Genomic DNA, 20756 nt, shown 5'->3' with positions numbered 1-20756 from the left:
AAAGTCATTGAGCACTGCTAGCCTTCAGATCACATCTGTCTCAGGACCACACCCAGTCCCAGGCCTGGAGCCAGTCCAGTGACCGCTACCACCAGTGCGGGGGTAGTTGCCAGTGTCTGGATTACAATAGAGTGCTAGGATTTCAGCCAGTTCAGGGTCTGCAGGCAGTCCAGGGTACGCTGTCAGTTCAGGGCCGCTATTCGTCCAGGGGCCCTGCCAGTATCGTAATCATGACGTAATGGGGTCGCAGACAATCCAGGCGTCATTTCCAGCCAAGGGGCGCTGCCAGCTTCAGGAACACACGCAGTCCCAGGGCCCGAGCAAGTATAGAGGCGCTTTCCAGTCTCCAGATAATATCTAGTCTTGCGGCCGCAACTAGACCAGGACATGCTCCCACTCACAGGCTCGAAGTCCATGCCGGAGCAGCAGCCAGCCTCAAGGTCTTACTCAGCCCACAGTCCACGACCAGTACAGCGGTTGTTTCCAGAGTCGGGAACCTCGTCTCGTGGTTGTAGATAGCCCACGGGTCACAACCAGTCAAGGAGTTACTACCAGCCCTGGGATCAAAGCCATTTTCAATGACAGCTGCCGCTGCCCATATTCAGCAAAGCAATGTCGAACGAAATTAGAGCTAGGATACACCACAACCCCAAAATCAGTCGATTGGCGCCTTCCCGTTATATTGTTTTGCAGATACTTCTAAGGCGCTTTCTGGAGCGATAAATATTGATGGCAGATTATAAGTAAGCTCTTCAAATTACGCAAGAAACACCATGTAGCGGAGGCGCTTGAGTGCAGGCGCTGCCGCCAGTCATTGGTTCATTGTCAGCCCAAGAGCTCAGCCTGTCTCGGGATTACAACCAGCACACGCGCCACAACAACACTAAAGGTTGCTGCCATTCGATATTGCAGCCATTTTCGTGATCCAGCTCAGATCACGAGAATGGCTGCGATACCGAATGGCAGCAACGGGCCCGTGATCCAGGGTCACATTTACAAAGATGAAAATGGAAACAACTAGAGGCCGTCCCTCCCCTAGCAAAATTAATAATGAATCAAGCACTCCTGCAGCTACAAGATACAACCTTTGCTGAAAGTGCGCCAGCCACCTGGTTCGTTTCCCTGACATTTCCTTGATGATATATCTAAGGTGCAATTTCGAGCGAATAAATTAGCCATCAGTTATAGGAGAACTTTTCCTTAACGCCGTGGCCCACAAACATGAGGTCCGTGTGCCCAGTCTTTGCGGGGGTTTCTGGCAGTATCGGAAATGCAGCCAGTCCCGGGTCCTCAAAAAGACCGGAGCCAGGGCGCTGGTGCTTTGAGCCATCGCTCGGTAAGACGGGGCTGCTAGTTTCAGGATAAAAACATTTGAAATGCTGTTAACGGAATCATGCTACGATCCCAGTACACAATAATGCAAATCTATCCCGCCTGCAGTTGCAGCACACTACCAGCAGAACCACAAACAAATCACCCTCTCACCACCACCGCCCTACCTTATTCATTTTGTCTTACGTCTAAGGCGCAATCGCGTGCACCAAAATTACACAAAAGCGCTTCTTCAATATACTCGCCAACAAAAGCTTCACCATTAAGACGAACGACACAAACACTATAACTGCTGTCACGGGCATGCAAGCAGAAATTACACACCTCAGGCAACATCGTTCGGCTGCGCAGCCCAAATCATCGCACAAATGTAAGGGCCAGCATTCCTGCAGCGGCAATAAGCAGCGTCATACTTCACCACAAATTCTGAATAAAATTCAACGATTAAATATCCAACTAAATTAGCGGCGTAGATTGCAGATAAAGTCACTGCGCCAGGTAAGCGGTGCCTAATCTATACAACTTGTGAGGAGAAATGCGCGATTTTTCTTCGCCAGCTCTCTTAGCAACCTTAGAAAGGCAGCGGTCTCTTACAGTAGTGTTGATTTTTGGGGGGTACTAGTTGGGTATACATTGTTTCTGTAACCTTAGCACTCCACAGAAGCTGCACGGTAAGAAAGCCTTTTATGGTGCGCTAATTTTGGAGTTGAATTTCTACTCGCATTGAAAGTAAGCGCACATTCTACTTCGTTCTTTCCTCTTTGCATCACTTAAGCGGAGATGTCTGATTAAATGACTTTGTTTGGTTTAGAGGACCCTATTCCAATAACATGAAATAGCTTAACGATGCAAAGCCCTTAGATCCAGAAGCAAGCGAAATCCGAAATTTACCCTACAACAACTACTGTGCAAAAAGAAAAGTAAGTATAAACTAGAATAAGACAATAGGGACCAGTTTAGTGGCGCAACATAAGAAATGCATTTTCTTCGCTCGCAAATGGGCCAGCCACGTGCTCTATATTCGCCGTCATAGCCCTACACGAGACATCCGACCTATATAAAAGACCTTTCAATAAACTCCTCCGACAGCAAAGCGTCCCGCAACTATCGTTTGTCACTATGCGCTGTGACCCGCGATGTCACAAATAGAAACGACAGCAGATAGCACCCACCGCACTCAGAAGGCCCTCATTTCACGCATCTTACGGAAATACATACAAAGGCAGCGCATGTCATCGTTGTTGTATGACTAAGTCTATCATAAAATCAAAGAATTAAGCTAGACATCATCACATAGGGTGCAAATTTACGGGCAACGCAACATTAAAAACTTCTACTGAAATATCCAACCTAAATGCAGCATGCATGTGAGGCTAGGTATTAGTATTTTTAAATAATCTGCGCGGCATAAATGTATCAGCAGAAATCTTAGTTGAGTCTGCTTAATATGACCGACTCGCTAACTTTGAAAGCTTCCTCTAGAGAAAGGTCTACGTCGACCGACCTGCCATAGATTAGTGGACAAATGCAGATTATACACGTGCTTCATGCTGCATACTGGAATAATTTCGAGAAGGAACAGGTACGACACCTTGACGACATGGACTTGAACGACTGGGTAGAGGCGCCGACTGGTTGGGTAGAAACACACAACAAAGGCATAGGGAGTAGCAAAACTGCAACAGACATAAACAATTTAGGGTAAATAGTATATTCTACATAAAGGCATGAAGAAAACAATAAATAATTTCGAAATACACCCTAAAATTGCACTTTCAGCGAGGAGGTCCTCTACAGGACCGTGGTTCGAATCCCGATGCCGCGCAATTTTCCACCAGATTTTATATAAAAAACATGTTGATGAAATTTCATAAACAGGCCTCGAGTGCGGCCTCATCCAGGCGACTGGCTTTAATTTATTACTTGCTCTCTCTCTCTCTCTCTTTCTGACGCACGCATTGCAGTTCACAATGCATACCAGGCCCAACAACGCACTGAAGGTCATTTTCACACGGAATACAATCCCAAACCTTGTCCACCCGATGCAACACAGCAACGAAATCTTCAAGTATACCACGTATAATACTTAAAGCGATGAGCTGTGCTATCTACGCAGACTTTTGGTCATTGCTGATGGCGTTTTATTTTCTATAGCTTGGTCAGTGGTTCATGAGTTTATAAATCCTCTAAAAAAATTTCATTCATACAGCAAGACATGCGCGAAAGGGCAAGCCTTCTCATATACAGAGTTCTGAAACTCGCAAAAGGTTTTGCAGATGGTGCACAAGACATTGTCGGTGGCTGTTCACATGTGTAGTGCGAAATTATGTAACAGTTGCGAACAATTGGCTCACAAATGCAGAACCGCTACGTTCTAAAAAGAGCAAGTGACACCAAGCATGACAGCTCATAGGCGTAGAAACAATCGCTTAAACTCGGGAGGTGCAAACCTTCACCATCATCGATGAGGCCGCTACCAAAGTAGTGACCACCGCTGGTCTCATAACATAGGTCTTCGGCGAGGCCATCAATGTCACATTACCAGCAGATGTCCGGTGAACGAACTAGATTGCTCCAAGCAGTCATCGGTCCCTACGACAAATTAAATCAAACAAATATTGGAGCACAAAAATGACAATGGCTCCACGCTACATTCCTGGGTTGAGTTATACCGTAACGAAGGCGCAAACGTTCGTCTGAAACCCTAAATGTTAACAACTTACTTACTTTAGCGATTTTTTAAAACCTACATGTGTTGCATGCCAAACGCGTGCTTTGTCCGCCATTTCTCTTACGTCACATATTCCTAGACACTCAGCTGCTTGTCATGCCGCCTTGCTCAGTGCGGCCATTCAGTGTTTGGCAATTTAAACACATTCCTAGAGGCACATGGCAATAATAACTTCATTGGCGAGGAATGAAAAGTTATAAACCGAGATATACAAAGTTCGTTGTACCCAGTGGCGCAAGATTATTTGACAAGACACAAAATAAGATAGCGCCAAAGCAGTCGAATCGAGGCGACTGGAGGAACGAATGCAGGTAGGCTTCAAGATCAAGCGTGGCTACATTAACCAACGATGGCTGCGCGGTGCGCGTGAGGTAACTTATTGCATAGCGTTTACAGTACCAACCTATGTGACATAACTTGCCCATTTCATGTGTACGGGGTGTGTCAGAATATGCGTTGAAAATGGCCGAAATAAAAGGTCAGGTTACGTAATGTGTTTATCTCGATTACAATCACTAAACGAGACGCAGAACAAACAAGTTGATGTAATATGTAAAAAAATTTACAGTGCAAATAAAATTTCCTTTCTTGAAAAAAAAAACCTTAGCAGATTTATCCAGTAATATAACTGAAGCGGGCATCTGGAGGGCCTCCTAACCGTCTCAACAAGTTATTATGGAGTGAGGGGCGTAATTTTTACAGCGTAATTATTGCTGGACATTTTCATAAAAAAACTGAAACAGAACATCAGAAGAACGCCACAGTCATACCATCAGTAGACGCTCATCCAAGAGTGTTGTGACTGCTTGCACCTCAACGTTGGGCAATTTTGAAGATAGTGCGATCGTGGCTTTATAAGATGGTCGCTTAATGCTCGACCGACGGTGCAATCGTTACCTTCCTCATAAATGACCCTTTACTAAGGGAATGACAGCGGCGCTCTTCCGCTGTGAGGTTTGCGTTTATGTGTGTAACTGTTCAGAAATTATTACGCTATGACCAGTAGAAAGTTGACCTTATATACATTTCAGCAAACTATTAGGAATTCCTCGGATGGCACACTTCAACTACAGCACTGGGACGAATCACATCTCTTTTTCTGGGAAAGATAAATATTCTCGCTTCAAAATTTATTTGTCTGTATTCTAAATCGAATCGTTTAGAAATCTTTGCCTCTGCAGCGAACGTGACCGAAAACAGATTGCAATATGTGAGCTTAACTAGTATTATGAAGTTCGGAACGCAGTGCGCAAAAGAAAACGTCGTATTTATTTACATTGCCGAATTCGCATAGCGTACTATTCAGTATTCGACATGTGATGAAAGACATAATAATTACAGTGCTCATATTCACTGGTTAGTGCTTCCTTCTGTTTTAAAATTTGCAGAAAACCATTTTGACATTTCAACGTAATTCGACTATAGTTCCAGTGCATCGCAATCTTTTATTGCAAGCCGGTTATATATGAACTTTTATTAATGGTATTCTTGACTTGTTTTGCCTTTATTCTATCATCCTGCTACATACGCATGCTCATGGTGACTATACTGTACGTTTGCCTATATGCGCAGAATTACGCCAGCTTATTGCAGTGTTCCTTGTACCGAGTTGCTGTACTGCCGGTGGGCGTAGCAGCATTTTCATGCTCAGTCGAGCTTTTGGGTTTCATGCGCTGTGCTTTTTATTGACGTGGCAGTAAAGTGATTGGTTAATTGATTTGGTAACATCCTGCAAATCGCGTTGATATGCGATAGAGTTCCTCGATATATGCATCGAACTGGTGGCAGAAGTGCCAGACCCAAGATATCAACGTGATATGGCTACCATTACAAAGAACTTCTTTGGTAGTGCATATATCACGCCGGATGAATTGCCAGTGCAATATATCGATGCATTCTATAGGATATGGCACGATTTTCATCGACTAATGTGCGACGTGGGCAGCGAATCAGGTAGATGCACCGAAAGTGAAAGGACCAGTTGAACATTTCGCAAGATGATGCAGCCGGCCTCTGGTCGTGATTGTTCTGTCAAGGAAACAAGGCTGATTACCTGAGTTGTAGGGGGTTCCTCATTGAAGGCCTTCAACGTAGTTACTCCTTCAGCTAGCGCATCTTTTACACGTTTCCTCTTATCCTGCTTTCTCATATTCGCTTTCTCGCCACCCGACTAGCATGACAAGCTGCCTTCTTCCTCTGTGTTGCAAATTCGCAACGCTAGCTCTCAAATCTCGCAGCCAAAATCTGCCTTGTCTGTTCCGTACATGGCTTCAAAACAAAATAACTACCAAAGGACATGGACACGTACAATGTAGACTAACAGCCATTCTTGCCAACATGGTGCTGCAGCAACAGCACCACCCAGTTGACTGTATGTTCAGATTGTAAGACAAACAGATGTGTTTAGCGGCGAAATGTAGTTTTAGGCTCATGAACTGTACGCAGTTGTCACTGGCCAAGCCATGGGTGAAGGTGAGGCCTCCAGAGGCGGATTCAAATATATCTAGAATGGAATTAACGTCATCAACAAGGTTATCCTCTGCGGGCAGATGAAGTATGTCAACGTAATCGTCTACATATCGGAACATGCGCGACACTTGTTGACAATAAATTTGTTCTTGAACCCGCTGATCGAACACTGATAAAGATATGTCGCAGAGAATAGGTGCAACCAAAGAAACAAAAGGATTTACCACGATTGGGTAAACACACATACTAAGTCGCTAAATGGAAGGAAATAAAATTAATCCATAAGTCCGATAAATATAATTCATCATTTTGCTAAATGAAGAGTGTGCTTTAGAGATGATCCCTGCAAGCCAACATGGCATGCTCAAGTTTTATTATTACCGAAGCTATAGAATTGTAATTATTGTCCCCATTGTACACATACCTACAAGGATGGCCTAAGGCACCTAGCTTGAATATAACTACCTAATCAGCTCACTAGAATCTGTAATGAATAGGGTCGCGGGTTTTATATCACGTACCTATAAATATGGTTCAAGCATCTGACTAATAAAATTTGATATTTCACTTTGTACCGGACGTAGCCGTCGTGACATGTACTTTTATTATTACTTTACGAGTGCATTCGTGCTGCTACATGATCTTTTTTACGGCTGCAAACCGTATCTTGCCCATCACGCAGAATGCATAATCACCTTAGCTTTATCCGCATCTCCGAGAATACTTATGCATTCAAATGGTCACGCTTCCTCGTGCCCGTCGGTTATGGAACGCTCTTCTTGATTTCGTTGTCACGGAAACAAAACCTTATCAGTGATGTCAGCCCAGAAATTTATACTTTACTGCATAACAACGAAAGACGGCGGGATTCCAGATGAAAAACACAGCAGGAAATTTCAGTCTGTCGTATTTTGGGACGTTCCCTTTCTGACGTTCCGTTGTCTGACGTCTGTTGTCTGTAGTGGGACGTTCTGTAGTTCTTGATCAATATTTAATTAAAAATTGACAGAGACCTCTTTGGCTATGTAAATTTGTTATTGCAAACAACAAAAATATAAAAGAAGTTGCCCACCGCGAATTTGTACTTGCGACCTGAGAATCCCGAACCCAGTACCTTACCGCTGTACCCGCTGAACATGATACGCTTACATTTTGGCTGTGTCAACAGTAAGAATCTCAGTCTGCGTTGATGTTTATGTTTGCATATTGAGAGCGAAGACGCGCTTTCACTTCACCGCGTCAACTGGCGCATCTCTAGAAGAGCAAAAGTCTTGTCACCGCCGACAAGTACATCGCGGAGTGCTAGAGCATCGATTTTCCTTTACGATATCCATGTGAAATAAGAAATTCATAAATAGACAAAGGTGACCGGGGACGCAGGGTTGCTATTGCTAATTTCGACAGCTGTCTCTCACTCTTTCCACTTAAGATCGTGCATATAATTCGTGTGTTCAATGCAAAATAGCTACATAAACATTCGTGGATGAGTGTTCATTATCACAGCATACTGGTTGCTCATGGCAACACTGTGCCAGAATACTGAGACCCGAGCAAGGCAATGTATCAGGAAACTTTGTGGAACAACCTAAAAATTTTTTTTCGCTTTGCCACAAAGCTTATGCAATATTTCTCTAAAATTAACCAATGTGTCAGCGTAACGGCAGATGTAAGTCGGCAGGCCTGTGTGCCACATCCTACCAAATAAAACAAAACAGATACGCAGCCATTACCGCAGATGGTATTATCTCGATCAGCGGCCTATTTTGAAGAGGTTGGTTGGGCGTCGCTTGTGCCTCGTCGTCACGGCACAATTGTAACAATCAGCCACGTCGACTTTAATACCGGTGTCGGTGCTATCACCATTGCCGGCTTTAGAGAAGCACGATTGAATATCACGCAAGAGAAAAGTACAGTTAAACCACCGATGCTAACAAGACATACAATTTTAAAGTGTCGTGATGGAAATCGCTACTGTCGCGGTGTCAGAACTTATGTCGCTGTGACAGAAAGTGGCACATGCATAAGGCCACGACAGAAAATGTGTAGTCGTGACAGAGAGTTCCTGTTGCGACGTCAGAATATCTGTTGCGATAGAAAGTTGTTGCGACTTCAGGACTCTTGGTCGTCGGGACCGAATGTTTCTGTTGCAACGTCAGAATTTCCGTCGTAACGTCAGCAACGCTGTCACGATAGAAAGCGGTTGTTGCGACTTCAGAACTCTTGTTGTCGCGACAGAACGTTTCTGTTGCTTGGTCGTCGCTATAGAATGTTCCTGTTGCGACTTCAGAGTTGCAGTCAAAACGACAGACTTGCTCTCACAAGGGAAAGCGGTTGTTGCGACTTCAGAACTCTCGCTGTCGCGACAGAACGTTTCTGTTGCACTCCAGCACTCTTGGTCGTCCCGACCGAATGTTTCTGTTGCGACGTGAGAGTTTCTGTCGTAATGTCAGAAACGCTGCCACGATAGAATGTGGTTGTTGCGACTCCAGAACTGTTGTTGTCGGGACAGAATGTTTCTGTTGCTTGGTCGTCGCGATAGAATGTTTCTGTTGCAACGTCAGAATTTCCGTCGTAACGTCAGCAACGCTGTCACGATAGAAAGCGGTTGTTGCGACTTCAGAACTCTTGTTGTCGCGACAGAACGTTTCTGTTGCTTGGTCGTCGCTATAGAATGTTCCTGTTGCGACTTCAGAGTTGCAGTCAAAACGACAGACTTGCTCTCACAAGGGAAAGCGGTTGTTGCGACTTCAGAACTCTCGCTGTCGCGACAGAACGTTTCTGTTGCACTCCAGCACTCTTGGTCGTCCCGACCGAATGTTTCTGTTGCGACGTGAGAGTTTCTGTCGTAATGTCAGAAACGCTGCCACGATAGAATGTGGTTGTTGCGACTCCAGAACTGTTGTTGTCGGGACAGAATGTTTCTGTTGCTTGGTCGTCGCGATAGAATGTTTCTGTTGCAACGTCAGAATTTCCGTCGTAACGTCAGCAACGCTGTCACGATAGAAAGCGGTTGTTGCGACTTCAGAACTCTTGTTGTCGCGACAGAACGTTTCTGTTGCTTGGTCGTCGCTATAGAATGTTCCTGTTGCGACTTCAGAGTTGCAGTCAAAACGACAGACTTGCTCTCACGAGGGAAAGCGGTTGTTGCGACTTCAGAACTCTCGCTGTCGCGACAGAACGTTTCTGTTGCACTCCAGCACCCTTGGTCGTCGCGACTGAATGTTTCTGTTGCGATGCCGGAATTTCTGTCGTAACGTCAGAATCGCTGTCACGATAGAAAGCGGTTGTTGCGACTCCAGAACAGTTTTCGTCGGGACAGAATGTTTCTTCTGCAGCTTCAGAACTCCGGGTCGTCGCGACAGACTGTTTCTGGTGCGACTTTTGAATTTCTGTCATAAGGTCAGAAATGTGCGAAATAGAGGGAATCAGTGGACGGAACGCATAAAACTGCAAAAAATAAAGAACATCCCAGTTGAAAAAGACAACAGATTTTTTGTCGCAACTACAGAAACGGAAGGAACTACTATCGTACAGCAGACATTTCTGTCGTCCCAACTACAATTTCTGTAGTTGCATCAGAAATATCTGTTGTCTTTGTTTACTGGGATGTTCTTTATTTTTTACAGTTTGATGCGTTCCATTCGCCCTTTCGTTCTTCATACATAATGAGTGTCTATTGACAGCGTATGTAACTATACTGAAAAGAGAAAGACACCCAGATGGGCGTTCTTCACTTGTCCTCTAGCGCATTCCCTTTTGTAGATGTTTTTACTCTCATTGAAAGGGCGTCCGATAAAACTCCCATTGAGGTGATCATTATTTCGGCATACGAGAGTACCGTACCATGCCCACTTCACTCCCATTTAACTGGGAGGTGAAACGAGAGTATTGTGAAGGAATTAAAGGCATATTAGTTTAGGAGCGGAAAGTACGTAGTGAAATGCTTGGTGGCACAGGGTCACGCGCTTACGCAATACCGCAGACCGAAATATCGCACGCGGGTGATCTATGTGCAAGGGAACACGGCCGTCCGTGAGCTGACCACCCGATCAGGCGTTGCACCTGCTCGGAGCTAAGGCCGGCGTCCGATACTTTGGCCTGCGGTTTTCCGTCTGCCACTGCATAGGCGTGGCGTACCGCCATAGAGCATTTCGCCGCGTGCTCGCCACACGTGTTCCAATCGATGGCGGAGGGCCACCGTTGAATTGCCCAAGTCACGCGCACACGTGGTCAATTGACGAATGACCCCGTCGGCGCACTTCTTCATTTTTTTCTTTAACTGCTCACAGAACCCCTCCCTGCAAAGCTTGTGCTGTCATACAGTCGTCCTCGCGAAAATGCTAGTTATCGGCAGTGCCTCCGAGGCCAGCAAACGCCTTCGAGAGCAGGTGCTACTTGCTGAAAGGAAAATTACACGAGACACACACTGATAGAGAAGAAACTTTATTACACACAAAATGTAACAAATATATTATGTTAACTTTCTGGCCCAAAAGAAGGCGCATTTTTTCCACAGTAAGACAATTGTCCAGACTTAAAGAAAGAGAACTGTACACTGTAAACATGGCCGTTACAAGTATTCTGCATGTCCTAACACAATGAAGTTAGGAAATGAAAGAAATGATAAATCTTCTCTTTTTTCATATTGAACTCTATATATACAACCACGTGTTTAACTCTTACTTTGCACTGACATTCCACACTTTTTCATAGGCTATATGTTGTGCTTTCAAGACTAAGCCACGCCAAATTAACAGTGGCTTGTATAACGAAACAGATCAGTGGCATTTTGCATGGACTAGCACAAAATCATGATGATAAATACCGACGTACTAAATTAGTAAATTCAGAATCATCACACCAACGAGCCAAATAATTTATTGTAATTATTGCGCTGTATTCCGAGCCAGCCATTAAAAGTTAAATTATTGTATTTTACAAGCCAAAACCACCGTCTGATCATGACACATGCCGTAGTAACCCCGGATTGATTTCGAGAACCTGGGGTTCCTTAACCTGCCCCTAATCAAAGTACATGGGTGTTTTTGCAATTCGCTCCCATTAAAATGCAGTTTTGTTTACGACTACATTTGTGAAAGTTCCAAACAAGGTCTCCTCTATTTTTTTAGTCTATGCCCTTTCAATGGAAGCTCAAGGGACCAGGGAAATTGGTTCTGCTTACCAGAAGTTCTATTTACTGGGAGACATTGCCGACAGCCAACCAGCTAACCATGACAACGGTGTTCTCTTTAACCAGTGGTTTCCCTTAAACGATTTGCATTTATATAGATTCCACTGTATTTTATAATAGTGGATGAGATGTGTTCTGCACGGAGACTTTAGCATGGCTACCATGTTTAGTTGAATATTGTGCAAGCAGCGAGATTTAATTGTACCTAGTGCAATACATAAAGCCAGCAATCTAACATGTTGCAAATGCCACGAACAAGTACCTTCCCTGATCATATCCAATAGCAGCAACTTTACATAAAATTAGTCATGCTTTCTCACGTTTAGGTGCCTTGTTTTCCGAAATCAAATAGCCCTTCTCACATTGGCCTCCAATAGTGTCGTCCCCCAAGTTGACGTCATTTCAGATTGCATTTCATCGCACATGAAATAGCACATCGCTCTTATTTCAAAAGCGCAGAGCATCGCAGTCACGGCATAGATATAAAATTTGAGCTGCAAATCAGCAACAAACATTCTGAGGTAGCTATTCTTTTCAATCGGGGGGAATACTTAAAACACTCATATGCAATTGCAGACAGCTCTGGTACTGTGGCAACCAGGACAGATTTAACAGACACAAAGGAGTAACATTGTGTGAACTTATTCTTCGCTCTGAGCAACCGTACTTTCTAATTATAAAATAGAGATCAAAATAATGTAACTGGAAAGCAAACCTGCATTTCATTCAAGTAAATAAAATACTGTTCATGCTACCTTCCAGGGTGCACACTACATTTCCTTTCTTCGAATGTGGATTTGCTACCTTGCCATGGGTTCCCAAATGTATTAGTATATTGTTGGTCGAGGGTGGTGGAACGGATGAGGTGAAATGTTTCGGCAAGGAGACTTGCCAGGTTGAACAACGAAAGTCTCAGGCTAGATCCATTGGATTCCCTTGGAAAAATGTTGGCTCTAGCATGAGACGTCCCTTGCTCGAAAACTCTTGATGACTAACGTCGGCATCTTTCTATTTACCCTTGTCTTATTTAGCCTATTGCTGCACAGAGAAGCTGCACTTTCTTTTAAAAAAATATCAATGAGCTCAAGGGCCTTGTGCGTGCCTTTGTCTCCAAGTGCAAACATTTGTTTTCAATGAATTAGAGTTCGTACCTTTCTTGAGAATTCAATACGAAGAACCAAACATTAAGCTAACAGACTGGCTATTACGACAAGTAAGCATGAATGTATGTGAAGTGCCAATTCTTCATTTCACACCAAGCTTAGGGCAAGCCGGACTTCTTCCTAAAATTGAGAAAATTTTTCTAATGAAATACATATTAAGAGTACTCTTTTCATAATCTGAAAATAAAAACATGGTTATTTGGTTCTTCCTATTTAGGTGGGAACAGCGCCAATAACACTGACTAACTAAGGGCTTATAGAGTAATGACTCATAGTGCAGGTAGACAACTGATTTAATTTTAGAACAAACACTTAAGCACTTTGGGATGCTTCCTAAAATCAATAAAACTAAGAAGCAGGAAGCAGTTGCATAAAATAATGTATGTGCATGGAAAATGCATCTGGTCAATGGTTTATAGACAAGTGTGCCATTTACTTGTCAGTTAACAAAACAGGTGTCACACTGAAACATTTCTCCTACAATTTAGAAATTCTGTGGTCTTTAATTATTGATCAGGTCAGTTGGTTGCTGTTGTTACTGCCACTAGAGTACGCAGAAGTGTAATGCAGATGGGACAAGTTCGGCTGACCGCTATGAACATTGGCAAATTTCGCTGCAGCAGGTTAATGCACGCATTGTGCTGCTGCAGCGAACTTTGCAAGTAAATTTTCCCAGTTGTCAGTAGCACTTATCCCATCTGTCTCTCCTCACGCTGTTCTATACGCCTCACCATACTGCAATATGATACAAAATTCTACCCTTCTGAAGTTCCTAGTAAAGCTTCGCACTCATCAAACCCCGGCCGCCAGCCGTACTGAGCACAATGTAGTATAACTGCATGGACTGGCAGCTCCTGTCATGGATTTATTCTGGCGTAATGGCACCACAGAAGCAAACAAAGCCAAAGTCATGCAGGTCCCAAGCGCCTAACCTTAACTCTAGCTTTAATAAAAAAAAACAGACATCATATCCAACACGTAGTGACATGAAGTGACGCCGTTCATTAAAAAATAGTCTGCATGCAATGTAACTGAGAATTATTGATGTCCTTTTCTTGTGAATCTTCCAAAGCTTAGTTATCTTACATATGTCTGGTCATAATTTCTGGCTACTACGCATTTTCAAGAACAGAGGAATATACCCATCTATTTAGCAGTGCATCAGAGTGTGCGGATGAGAGTTGTTGCGCACAAACAACTTCATTAGCCCCAATCTCAAAGTAATACAATGTATCTCTATGCAATAGAGGCACGGCAGGATGGGAATGGCGGACTCTACATAACCTCCGTTGCACAGTGGACCGCCTGCAAATTGTGCCACACGCAATAAAGTATTTGTTTTCCTGGCTTCAGTCTTTTTACACTCATCAGAGCAAATCTCTCTTCACATGCTTAATACAGAAAAAAAATTACCTTATGTACCACCTATAAAATTACACATGAAAATCACAAAAGCATACAAAATAACTACGACGACCTTTTTACTTCACTCATCTCATTCATCATGTTCCATGTTTGTGCATAATTTAGTTGTGCAAATCATTTTCTTTCTCAAATCCTTGTTAGGAGAGTTCTTTAATGTGAGAACAAAAGAGAGAAGCCAAATATGCATCCACTGAGCAAGGACTCAAGCGTAGAGTAGTCTGCTGCCATCATAAGGTCATGCCTACATCGCACAGATCGGATGCTCTGCTGAAATCAAGGAGATTGAGGGAGTGCAGGTCATCTGGGTTGTGAAACAACCCTCCCTCACACATTGGTAAACACTGCAAATAATGTGACCTTTCTTTAGCTTACTATCTGTCTATCTCTCTGCCCGTGCCGATCACGACGTTTGGCTGGCGTAGATCGTTTCCCCCTCCGAGACACCGAGTTCTTTGGTTCGTTCCGTTTGCTCAGGCGCACGTTTCGTTGCCGCGCAGAACGCTGCGTTTCTCGACGCTCTCCGTGTGATACGTGGGCGCAAAGTCCGATGCGGGGCGCCTCGTAAGTGATCCCTGCGCCGTAGCGCTTTGTCTTACACCCCTTGGCGGGTTAATGGGAACGCTGTCGCGTTCCACTTTTGAAGGCGAAGCTTAAGCGTCCTCCAAATTTTTGAGTGCGTACACTTCGCCCCTGGTGTCATTTGCAGGCTGTCACACGAAAGGGCTTAGTGACAATCGCTGTAGAGCGCACTCGACGGCGAGTGTGTTCGATGAACTCACTTCGCTGCGTCAAGTGTGTAACCTTGTTAACAATACTTGCAAGATACATCTACAAATATTTAAAGCAGATTCAGTAGTACTATTAATCCACTTTTTTCGCGAATGAGAGTATATAAGCTAATAAAATGTTCTATACTGTAAAATAAAACTAATTTACTATTCTCTATCTCAGGTTGTTTAGTTATAACGGCCGCGTAGTTGTCTATGCCTGTGTATGCCTGTGCTAGCCAGCCTACCTGTGTAGCCGCCATCATTTGTTCCGAGTTGATTCAACGGAAGTACGCATTAATGACGACATGGCTGGACGAGGATACAAAGGTGCTCACACGTGGGGTGCCTCAGTAGTACCGCTTCTCGGTGTTCAGTTTGGTGACATATTCTTCGTTGTGATACAAACACCGTATAGCTGGTTCGTTGCTTGAGAACTGCGCAATCTTTCGTGGAGCACCCTTCAAGGTGGAAAGCTGCGCTTGCTTAGCTGCAGACTAAACACATCGGAACATGATTGCTTGCTTGCTACCTTTATCATGGCATGGACCCACTATGTGGGATGACACAAGAAGTCTGCAGATAAACGGGTGAAGCGTGGGGAGAAAACTTGAATGTGAAAAGTATATGTGAACGAACAGTTGAAATTATACCGTGGAACTAACTAACGTAAAGGTCATCTTTTTTCCTATAGCAATAACGTGTGCTTTTTCAAAGGATACGAAACTGGACGGTAATAAATCATAATCCATTTAGATAGGAATTTTTTTTAAATACTAAGTTATAAATTATTAAATAAACCCTGCATTCTCCTTTAGTCACAAAGAAACTCGCATACGACTTTGCCGACGCTCCTGTGACTAAAACCCAACGTAGATTCCCAAAACCAGACAAGGTTTCCTTTGTCCACAGCGATGCCTAGTTTTCGGAATAGAATTTGGAAGTACTTTTCTGTATGGGTTGCAAATCGACTGCAGGTAAATAAAACGTGTGGACTGGCTCGAGGTTCCCTGCAGAAACGGAATAGAGGGGACAGCACCAGGCCCGACCTAGGTAAATGAATATATAATGGCGGAATACGTCATCGTAACCTTCTGAGGGAAATTTTCAATTTACGTGTGCAACACCATTGCTTGTTTCGAGGGTGAAGCAAATAGCTTAGTTTTATTATTTGCAATGTCTGTTTCGCAGAGTTGTCTAAAAAATAATGTTGTAAATCTAGCCGCGGTAATGTAAGCAGAAGTCTGCAACACAGTCGACTGGTCCGTTAAGGATGTACGCGCAAATGCGTAGCCACTTCATTTAAAGAACAAAAACACCAACCAAGGTGACTTGGTACCCATATCAAGCGCACCAGACGTAAGGTAAAAGGGATAAACGATTCTAGTACATTAAACACATTTGTCCGAGGATGAGGCGAGTGCTCCGCACACTGACAACGAGTCGGTAACAGAGCTGCCGTAGAACTTACAGGACGGTTTCCAAGCGTTAGGCCGAGTGCGTGGAACTTTGTCATTTCACGAACTAGCTGACTGCGCGTCACTCGCGTGTATAGCAGACGCGCTTTTGAATATCCCAAATCGACAGAGCAACTATCGGTATTGTCTGAGCGCGGGAAAGGTCAGCACAGGCTTGAAGCGTTCCATAAGCGACAAATGATTGCCGCCATAGCACGCTCCACGTGCTCGCGAACAGGAAGGGTATTCTGTAAGAGTCCACCTAGTGGACTTCCCATTTCGGCCGCTGCTGATAGGATGCAGCTGTACGAGCGAGGAGGAGACGAGCGGCGCCAGCCAATCAGCAGTCACCGAAATGGACAGTGCACGAGGTGGACTCCTACAGGATACGTCCCCAGTTTTGGTGCTATCTGCCATGGAATCCGCCATATTTGCTCTGCTCGCCTTGTAAGCGGCGCTCGCTTTTCCTGGCTCGTGGTGATCGATGTTGTTACTGAGGTTGCAACAAATTACTTCATTTGCAGCAGGCCGTCCAGCGGGCCAGGGCCGTTGCCGATGATCTCGAAAGATTTTTTTCGGGCGATGGACCCCTGGCAGCCTAGCCCTGGACACCAACATCAATAACTGTTGGACAAATAAAGTTTATTCCTGTGCTATCCTATCCTTCATTTGCACAAAGGTGTATATTAAAAGCGGTCTTTTTACTATTACGCACTTTATAATGAATACAAAGCTTAACATGAGAAATATATGTGTTCACGACTCCTTAGCCATTGCCAGGGCCGTCAAATGCAAAGCACCCTTCCGTTTTTCCTGTAGCAGTATACGCCGCCACAGTTACACTCAGTGCGATGATGCATACTTGCTCGAAGGGACGCCAAATTTAACCCTCGTGACACGGGCATCAATCAGATCAATTGATTTAGTAGCGGAAGGTGGGCAGCGTTCTGTGTTCCACTGCGAGTACCAGCGTTGTGGACACACCCTTTCGTGTACCTGAGCGGCTGTGTGCAAATTGTTAGAACACGCAGGTCTGAGCGGGGCAGACCGTAGACGCTCTGGTAAAGCAGTCTTTTACTCTTCATCTGGTCACGAAACTGACGCGTAACGGTCACGTAACTGGCCCGCTACGGTAGCGTTTCATGTAGCCAATGTAGCGCTCACGAGGTACGCACAGCGGCGCTGACGCATGTAGAAGTGTCTCCGAACGTTGCGTAGAAATGCATCGGAGCAGACGCCCGACTGACGCCACATGCGTTCAGTGCGTACGCTCGCTTTTGCGCAAGAGTATATTGCCATTATATGCCTGCGAATATTGTCGGCACTACGTGAAATTGCCTCCCCTTTTTGTACAGCGTCCAAAAATTTAAACGTGGACTACTTCTAAACAACTACAACACCTTGTTTCTTTCCAGGCTCACCTTCATTTGTAACAACGACCCAATTCGTAATTGAGAAGGTACACTTGGAACTACTCAGTCGTTAGCAACAAGCGACAGAATAAGTTAAGCCCGCGCTCTCATGTAATTATGCGTGAAAGGCTGGCCTTGCTGCTTTTTAGCTGCTCGTGTTTCCGTTCTTGCAATGTACATGTCTCTCCGTAAAATGACAGCATGCTTCGTCGTAGTGACAATGCCCAACATTTCAAGCGTTCCTGCGTGTCGGTCAAGTTACAACGCTACTTATCCAACCTTACTGATTGTACAAAGAAAAAATCCAAAGGTACTAATTCACTAAACATAATTCCAAAAGTAATAGCGAACAAAGCTAAGTAACATAGCTAGTTAACTAAGCTTCCTAATACCGAACATAAATAACTAACAAAGCTGACTGAGCCAGATATCCAACTAATAGCTAACTTTTCTAACTAATATAAACAATGGCTAAACTATATAACCAAATATAGATAACTAATTACCTTACTAAATAACTAAATGAATAAATAAGGTAACTAAGAAAAGTAACTCAAGTACATAATTAACCAGCAAACGTAAGCCTTATCTAAACTAATAAAGTTCAGCAGTTACTTGGATAATTTATCTAAAACAACTAACGAAATTGTTCGCTAATAATCTAATTATCTGCCTACCATAACTAAGGAAATACAATTTCCTAACTAAATTTACTAATCAACTAATAACTAACTTAACTGGCTAAACAAGTACAACTAATGTGTCTCGACAAAGTAACTCGACAAAGTCGAATGCAGGCAGCTGATGAAAACAGTTTGTGCGAGGAAGGCTACTAGGGGAGGGGGACTACGTCAATCATTCAATGGTGCCGTCTATATTTTAAGCACAAATGCATTGCATGTCAAATTATTTTTTTCCGAAAGTTCCCATCCCATTTTCACTCTGCAAACGGGCTTAAGCCGCAGAGCCGCCTTTCTTCGCGAAAGACTTGCATGATAGCGTAGCCTGGAAATCTGGCGCGGCATGATTATGACGACGATGATCATAATTGATTGATTTGCATGCCTTTTGAAACGGTTCCGGGGAGAAATAGTCACCTAGCCGTATGGGTAAATCAAGTATGCTATACATGCGTTTCATTCTAGCGTTCTTGCATTTTTTTCTTCCTGAAAACTTCTGGACTCGACTAACATTAGGCCCCTTCTACGTACGCTAGCACCTCTGACGCCACTTTCTGTCGCTATGTGAAACTTTCGGGAAAGTTTTACCAGAAGGAAAGTGTCAAATGACCCTGATCTTACTGCGCGTTTCGAACAACACCCTATGTGGTGGCTATGAGATGAAGACACTGGCTGCGTTGCAGGGTTTTCTTATTCATAAAGTTCACAATCCACAACGATGGTGCCTTGCTGCGCGTTTTCATCTACAGGGAAAATCTACGTTTTCAGCTACAGGGAAGGAAAAAAGTTCGTTATTGGTTCTTCTCATTCATAACACTGCTTTACGGCCACTTTGGCTCGACGCAGACGCCCAAAAAGAACTTTCGGGCTTTACGGTGCAAAACCGCATATTCATTCAGAGGCAGCCTTAGTGTGGATCTCGGGATTATTTTTGGCCATATGATGTGCTTTAACGCGTGCCCAAATCTAAGTAATCTATTTTAATACATCTGGTAGCTGCCATGCTTTTATCTTCAATAAACGGAAACAGCTAGCGCAGAAGAACAAAAAAAGAGTAGGTGGATAAACAAACATTAGAATAACATACACCAACTCTTCCTTTCCGAAATACTTCAATATAACGCCAACGATGATGTTTGCACAAGATCAAGACGGGGGTGCCGCTCTGCGTCTACTTTTCTGCACAGCGACGCCAAGCCCGAAGAAAAAGGCGAAGAAGTTGGATAAACATAGTTCGCCTACGCGTCAGCAAAGAATTAGCAGAAATGTCCCGCCGACACCTGTGATGGCCCTGCAGTGAGTATTGGCGCTCTGTATAACGCGTAACAAATCCCTTGCGCTGAGACGCGCCGTGTCCGGCCACGTATTCTACTACACCAATTCCGAAATTCACCCAAATTTATCTGTGGGATGTATGCGCGCCTCGCGCTGCGTTCTAAGAAAGCTCCGAACTAAGATCTAACCTGAAATCCACGGTCGATCCACAGTCGCCATGCGCACATGCGCGCTCTTGTGGGTCCTCGGCTGCGAAACAGGCACACGTCGTGGTTTTCGCATCCAACGCATGGATCGGGCTCCGCCAAGGAATGTCGCCGAGGGGGTTCCTTTTGGTTAGCTTGCCGGGGGACCACGAGCAGCGCGACGAGGCCTGCTTTGACACGAGCAGCATATAATCTTAGTCACACTCCCACATCGGACAGACTTGAGAAGTTTGGAACGTACCCGAGGTGCGCGAGCTCCTCAACTTCTGGCACGTAGGCCTCCCCAGGAAATTGGCTCCGCGTGACCAGGATTCGGAACGCGCGGCGCATTCATCGTCTGCGCCCCCTTGTGGGAAGCGAGTGCTATGGCACGAGAGCTTTCTGGCGTCTGGTATGTTTTCGTCGGTTCTCGCTGTTTCGAGCGGTGAACTTTCTGGCAGGCCGATATACTGTTACACTGGCTGTATAGCCTCGCTTCAGTATGAAACTGAAAGCGGCTGGAATTCGCGTTTGCGGGACGCTGAAGCAGGGAAATATTCCGGCCAGTGCCCGTAAAGCTACAACGCTGTACTTGCTCAGATGCCGAGGCAATCGAGCGAAGCCATAGAGTCTCTAAATAGCAATATGAAACTCTATGAGCAAAGCATA

General features: G+C 44.4%; 1 protein-coding gene across 2 annotated transcripts in view; it reads right to left on the bottom strand.

Annotated features, from left to right (window-relative positions):
* Nucleotides 1–20449, bottom strand: part of LOC142557006 (uncharacterized) — a 304338-nt gene extending 283889 nt beyond the window's left edge. Inside the window, exons 1-2 of one of the 2 annotated variants that reach the window (XM_075668538.1) lie at nt 20350–20449; nt 20091–20275 (exon numbers count right to left, since the gene is read on the bottom strand). Coding sequence is in view for 1 of the 2 variants with exons in the window: in XM_075668539.1 (XP_075524654.1) it covers nt 2924–3008; nt 20091–20296 (291 nt within the window). In the remaining variant the exon portion in view is untranslated. The other variant, XM_075668539.1, reaches the window with a different exon arrangement.
* Nucleotides 20450–20756: the final 307 nt, after the last annotated feature.

This window comes from Dermacentor variabilis, chromosome 9, assembly GCF_050947875.1.
Source record: "Dermacentor variabilis isolate Ectoservices chromosome 9, ASM5094787v1, whole genome shotgun sequence".
In the NCBI taxonomy this organism is placed as follows: Eukaryota; Metazoa; Arthropoda; class Arachnida; order Ixodida; family Ixodidae; genus Dermacentor; species Dermacentor variabilis.
This window is presented reverse-complemented; position numbering and strand designations above follow the sequence as displayed.